The following is a 6,561-nucleotide window of genomic DNA, read 5'->3' on the forward strand; positions in this document are numbered from 1 at the left end:
TCCATGGCACAGCTGCAGGTTCAGGATTAGCCATCTTTATTCCACCTGGGGAAATGGGAGCCTGAGACTGAAGTTGTTCTGGGATGAATTTGTATAGCTGGAAAAGCAGAAATGGCTTAGCTCTTTTGAAGGTATTTCACAATATCCAATAACTTATTATTTTTTAATTGCAGGATTTGGATAAAAAACTTCTGAAGTTAAACCAACTGATACAAAAGGATAAGAGAATCTCTTCAAACCTCATAGTGAAAATAGTGTATGGGGACCCAGCTGCATTCCTGTCCCAGCTGCCACGGAACAGCCATATCCATCATTCCAAGATGTGGAGCTGCCGCAGGAGGGTTTCAGTGGAGAACCTGAGCCACATTGTGCAGCAGAAGAATGCCAAGGACACTGTCCCTCTCCTCTGGAAGTTCCTGCAGAAGGTGGGGCTGGCACAGGGGTGAGAGCCTGGGATTGCCCAGGACTAAACCACATTTGGATTATCTCAGTACTTGCTATGATCTTGAGAATGAACATGGCAGATATTGTTGTCTTTTAAAAATTTAAAAAGTAATTCCATAAAGGTATTTCCAACTGGTTTGTCCAAGCACAGCTTTACCCACTTTATCCAGGAAAGCGAGCTGAGGCTGGTGAAATTCCTACCAGAGATTCTGGCTCTGCAGAAAGATTTGGTGAAGCAGTTCCAGAACACAGCAGAGATCAAAGACTGCTCCATCAGGGAATTCCTCGGGGAACCCCACTCAGGTGAGGAGACACTGCCAAAGTTGTAATTAATGAAACAGAAAATGCTGGATTGTCTTGTTGAAAGTGAAGAGGAAAATTCTCCTTTTCCTTTTAATTCTTGCCTGACTGAACTGGAGACTTGAATAGGGTTGGAAAAGTTACCAGATGACTTTAAAGGGAATTAAGTACAGGAGATTTTTTTATGAGGGATGAGAGCTTTGTGCAGTGCAGCAGTGGTTCTTTTGGCATTTTAAGCTCAGCCCTAGAGCAGGGCTTGCTTAAAGAGCAATTACTGATGTTTTTAAGTACTTATGGGAAAGTACATAAAGGTCATGCAGAATCAGACCAAGGACCAATCCGTCCCTGTGGCCTGGGCCAGAAGCAGACAATAATGGAGAAGTAACAAACTGAGCAGATGACTCCATTTGATGCCTTTAGAAAGGTGTTTGGTGTCTATTTAGTCTCTTGAGCAGTTGGAGCAGTTGCCTGGAGTTCAGTGGTGTGCTCTGAAGATCCCTGCATTGGAAAGTTTCACCAGGAAAAGGTGTTTCATGGATTTATCTTTCTGTTGTTTCTCAGATGTGATGAGGGACCTGTTGGAGAGGAGAGTGAATGTGTTTCTGTCTGTCTGGAATAAGCTGCGAAGCTCCCTGGACACCAATGGTGAGCAGTTTCTTTCCCAGCCCTGCTCCTCCAACTGCTTCTCATTCTGAGTTCAGGTTCTTCCCATCACTGATGCTGAGGCATATCCTCAAAACTGGGCTTGGCCATTGAATTTTAAGAATGTAGGTACAAGGGAAGGATTTGTTTCCCTGTTGTAGTATTCTTACCTGAACTTGTTTCCTTTCTCACCTGAACTTGTTCTCTTTCGTGCTTGTCCCTAATGCCAAGTGCGTGGCTTTTCTCAGCTCGGTACCTCCTCAGCCTGGGCTGGCTCTGGGCCTCCTCAAACACTGCTGTCTGTATTTCAGGGGAAATCAAGCTGCCTAAAAGCTACTGTGATGCCGAGCTGAGCCTGGACAGCAGGCTGGAGGTGCTGCTGCCGCGGCGGCAGGGGCTGGGGCTGTGCTCCACAGCGCTGGCCAGTTACCTCATCGGGCTGCACAACGACTTCATATACTCTGTCATCAGAGACACCAAGGAGGATGACAGGTGTGCTGCTACTCTGCTCCTTGGGCTCTGCTGCATCCCCTGCTCCCTCTCAGGCAGCTTTCCCTGCTCCACAGAGGCCTCTCCCTCTGAACACAGGCCCTTTGCTCCTGCAGGTACCGGGTCAGCCCCTTGGAAGTGGCCAACCTGCACCTGATCAATTACGAGGTGGAGAGGGACCTGATCCCTCTGATCCTGTCCAACTGCCAGTACAGCATGGAGAAGGGAGGGGAGACCTTGCAAGACTTTGATCTGGAGAGGATCCAGCAGCAAGTGATCAGCAAGTTCCTGCAGGGAAAGCCACTCATCAGGCTAGAGGTAGGAGGGGCAGGGCCGTGCAGCCAGGAGGGCACTGGGAGCAGCGTTCCAGGCCTCACATCCATGGGTTTCTCTCCTGACAGGGAATCCCCACCCTGGTGTACAGACATGACCGAAACAATGAGCAGCTGTTCAGTGAGCTCAGGAACAAGCTGGAGCAGGTGAGTTTCTGCACTGCAGGAAGGCAGAGCAAGCATGAAATCCCTGCTTTTGCAAGGGTTTTCTGTGTCTTGCCTTGTCCATCCAAAGGCTTGCTTGCTGATTTCTTAGCATGCCTTGGGTACGTGCAATCTGGCCTTGTGCTGTCAGTCAGGATTTACAAAGAGAAGGAGATAGTTCAGCATTTCAGTTTCCCAAATCTGGGGCTCTGTTGTCTCCCTTGACTTGAGCAATTGGAACAGAAAAGGGAGTGGGTCTAAAACAATATCAACTGTGACTTTGTGGTTTTCAGAGTACTCTGCCCAGTTCTGTGATGAACATGATCAGTGGGGAGCTGCAGTCCTACAGTGATGTGTGTGATGCTCTGTCCGTCACTGAGATTACCCTGCGCTTCCTGGCCATGGCTGGTGAGAACGCTGACATGCCGCTGACTGAGTACATTGAGCAAGTCCTGCAGATGGGGGATCAGACAAACCCTCACGTGCTACAGGTGAGTCCTGAGGGCAAAGCTCGGATTCTTGTGGGGTAAAATTTGCCCTGGTTTATGCTAAATCCAGCCGGTGCAACAGAGCCCTCTCACTTTCCCACTGCCTGTTGTGGTATCAAAAACTGGCTTATTGAGGACAGATGGGCTCCACCCAGGCCAAGGGGCTGGATGAGCTCTGTGCTGAGCTCTCCTGGGCAGGGCAGGCTGGGGATGGGCTCCAAGGACATCCCTCACATCCACAGATGTCCTTCTCTTCCAGGCCCTCAGACGGTGCCAGCTCAGGCACAGCATAGCCCTGTGGCAGCTCCTGTGTGCCCACAAATCTGAGCAGCAGCTGCGCCTCGGCAGGGTATGGCACCCCCAGCACCTCTGTGTGCCCTCCTCTGCTCTGTCCTGCTCTGCTCTGCCTGCAGCTGTTCAAATGTGTCTTTGGGTTTTTTCTCCCCTTGCTGCATTTTCAGGATCCTTTTGCAGATGTCAGTTGTGATTACAAAGAAGAGCTCACCCCAGAGCTTGTCAAGCTCCTGCACACCTTCCTGGTCCACTCCAGCCTGGAAACCTTCCTGCAGGAGCTCCATGAAATGATCATCCTGAAGTTGAGACGTGTCCAAGCTGTGGAGGAATTCAATCCTGCGTGGAGGTAGGAATTACACACCCAAAGGCACCATAGTTGTTGCTAACTGACGCTTCTCTGCCTCTGAGCATGCACACAGTGGGAACACTCCCTTGGCACATGCATGTCCTGGGGGACACTGCTCAGGCAGCAGCATTAGGAATATCCACACCCATTTCAGGCAGGTGTCACTTCCATCTCACACCGGCTCTCTTGGGGACACTGCTGGAACACGCCAGGATCTGCTGTCCAGGGCACAAACACCAGCACTTCTGCAGGCACTTGGATAAAAAAATAACAGAATCACAAACTCATTAAGGCTGGAAAAAAAATCTCCATGGTGCTCAAGGCCAGCCTTCAGGGATAGGCACACAGCTCTGCACAGATACAGCTCAGCCCCAGAGCTCAGCTGTGCCCTGCAGCATCCCCTTGCTGGCCTCTGTGCCTCCACCTGGCTGTTTAACCCTTCTCACTACACACACACACACCCACACACACACACCCACACACACACACATACACCCCTGTTCAGTTGTGTATTGAGTATTTTGGGTGCTGCAGTGCACTCATATTGTGGCACTTGAGGTTTGCTCTACCCCTGCTGTTAATGCCATTCTGCTCTGTCTTCCAGCCTGAAGGAATCACTCTCTGCTTACCTTGATGCCAAAGACTCTGAATTCGCTGCAGAGCTGGAAGACACATTCCCAGATGATATTCTTCTGTCTCATGCTGCTTGTACCTGGAAAGTAGCTGCTGTCTTCAAGAGGGAGCACAGGGGCAGTTAGGACAGAACCCTGCCAGGGAATGCCACAACACCCATGTCAGGGCTTCTGGGAATCTGGGCATTTGTTTGGGCCTTGTTGGTTGTTCTTTGGGTTTGGGGTTGTTGTTTTTACACATGATGTGAAGAGGAGAGTGGCTGTGGAGGAGGAGGAGGGTGAAATAGACCCAGCAACTCAGTGTGAACCCTGGATCGCCACAGCTCCAGAGCCACTGGAGGAACATGAATATGAAAAATGCATATTTTATTATTAGCTTTTTCAAATATTAGGATGAATATTATATGTGTTATGTTAGAAAGTTATGCTGTCTTAATTTTCTCAAATGTAGTTTTAGGTTATAACATAATGTGAAATGGAAACTATGTATGTGGGATATTTTTTTAAAGAAAGGAATGAAGTACTCACACCAGATAGCAGCCACAGGACACCTAAATGTTTCAGAAGAAGAGGATTTATTGCCCCATTATCAGAAAAAATGAACTTCTTCCCACCTTGCTCAGCTATGACAACATTAGGATTAAGAGGAAGAAGTTGACGATGACCAGACAGAATCCTTTGTTTGAATGGAATTTATGCATCATGTATGAAGTGTATGAATATGCAACAGGCTGTTGTTTTTAAGGGTTAATCCTCTGCTAACGGGTGTCCTTTTTCGGGCTTACTTTGCCCAGAAAAAGGTACCTGGACGTCCGTAACTCTTTGTTTCTGTTCTCTCATATTGTCCTAATCCAAATTGTCCAAAATTCTTATTGCTCTGATTATATTGCTATTTTTATAACCATTTCATTACTATTAAACTTTTAAAATTTTAAAAAACGAGTGATTGGCGTTTTTCACAGAGCAGTAACGGGGCTCGGGCTGGGACGGGCCCTGGGGACCGCCCGGCGGCGCCCTTGGGAGCGGGGATCGAACCGGGCCCGGCCGCGCCCGGGGCTGCCCCCGGCACCGCCTCCCCACAAAGCGGGGGGAACCCACGGAGCCGCCGGGCCTCCGTGCCCCGGTTGGGGTCTGGCGGCTCCCCGGGGAGCGAACGGGGCGCCGTGCGGGACGGGGGCTCGGGCAGGCGGCTCCCGGGAGCGGCCCCGCTCTGAGCGCGGCGGTCCCGCAGAGAGCAGGCCCGGCTGAGGGCCAGCGTGGTGGAGGAGGACACCGAGGAGTGGCAGAAGGACCCGCAGGTCTCCGGGCTGCAGAGAGTGGGAGGTGTGGATTTATCCGACATCAAGGGGCACGGAGCCGTGCCTGCGCCTCCCTGGCTGTGCTCAGCTACGCGGCTCTGGAGGTACCGCCCGGGCCGGGCCGGGCCGGGCCGCGACTGTAATGAGGCTTTTGCTGGCTCCTTCAGGACTTCATTGAGAATTTCAGTCACAGCAGTGTGTTTCTGAAAAAGCAGGAATCCAGCCAATCAAGTAAATTTGGCTCCAGTCCACCTGGAGAGCAGCTCAGCTAAGCAGGAGCTGCCATTCTTAAAAACGAAATTTTGAGTGTGATCTGCTTCTGAACTTAAATTCCAATGCCATCATGTGAAATGAGTTATGAATGAATTCACAGAAGTACAAACTCTTGAGTTGTGACTTCTGCAATCATACCTGAGTGAAAATCAAAAGCACAAGATAATGTTTTATGGAAATATAACTTCTGGCACAATACAGCAACTGAAGAGTGGATGAGTGACTCAAAATACTGAGATGATTCTAATTCACATTAAAATTAAGATTTCTTAATACCAGACTCAGAATACTGTCCAGACATTCTTGAAGATCCAGACCTGAATGTTTTCTGTAAAATGCTCCTAACTTAAGAACATTTCTAAACCATACTTGGTCCCTATTGCAAGCAGATGTAGAGGTAGTAAGAGCTATTACTCTTGTTCATGTCCTAAGGCCATGGGCAATTTCCTTTTCCCTTTCCATGCTTTTTTCCTTCCTTTCCACTTCAATTCTTCATCTCTTCCTGTCCTAGGGACAGCATTTCTCAGTGATCAATGGAAAGGATCCTTTTTAAAGCCATAATCCCATGAGTAGCTTGGTTTCTGATGAAAGCCATCCCTATGGAAGGACTTCAGTCCTTGGTTATCTTTTTAGTTAGAGCGAGGACACAGCTACCAGAGGAGGCAATCATGCTTAAAAATGCACAAAGTAATTTGAATATTTTGTTATACAAAATTGCAATTCTTCCTCAAGTCCTTTCTGGTTGATGTCTGTTACTGGAACTGCACAGGATGGAAATTCAAAATCTTTGTTCAAAACTGAAATGAAGAGAAAATGAGACATGTCTTTGAGCCTTCCCACAGCATGTACTTTGTTGGAAAGTATCACTAGTGCTACCTG

At 48.8% G+C, this 6,561-nt stretch overlaps 1 protein-coding gene across 1 annotated transcript in view; it reads left to right on the forward strand.

The window, feature by feature from the left end:
• The window catches only part of LOC136555931 (E3 ubiquitin-protein ligase RNF213-like), a 43,295-nt gene extending 38,245 nt beyond the window's left edge, over nt 1–5,050 (forward strand). Inside the window, 10 exon segments of the mRNA XM_066548973.1 lie at nt 174–425; nt 615–747; nt 1,306–1,389; nt 1,698–1,878; nt 1,992–2,193; nt 2,277–2,354; nt 2,645–2,842; nt 3,099–3,188; nt 3,301–3,479; nt 4,084–5,050. Coding sequence (XP_066405070.1) covers nt 174–425; nt 615–747; nt 1,306–1,389; nt 1,698–1,878; nt 1,992–2,193; nt 2,277–2,354; nt 2,645–2,842; nt 3,099–3,188; nt 3,301–3,479; nt 4,084–4,237 — 1,551 coding nt within the window. The 3' untranslated portion in view covers nt 4,238–5,050.
• The last annotated feature ends 1,511 nt before the right edge of the window (nt 5,051–6,561 follow it).

Source organism: Molothrus aeneus, chromosome 4 (genome assembly GCF_037042795.1).
Source record: "Molothrus aeneus isolate 106 chromosome 4, BPBGC_Maene_1.0, whole genome shotgun sequence".
NCBI lineage: Eukaryota > Metazoa > Chordata > Aves > Passeriformes > Icteridae > Molothrus > Molothrus aeneus.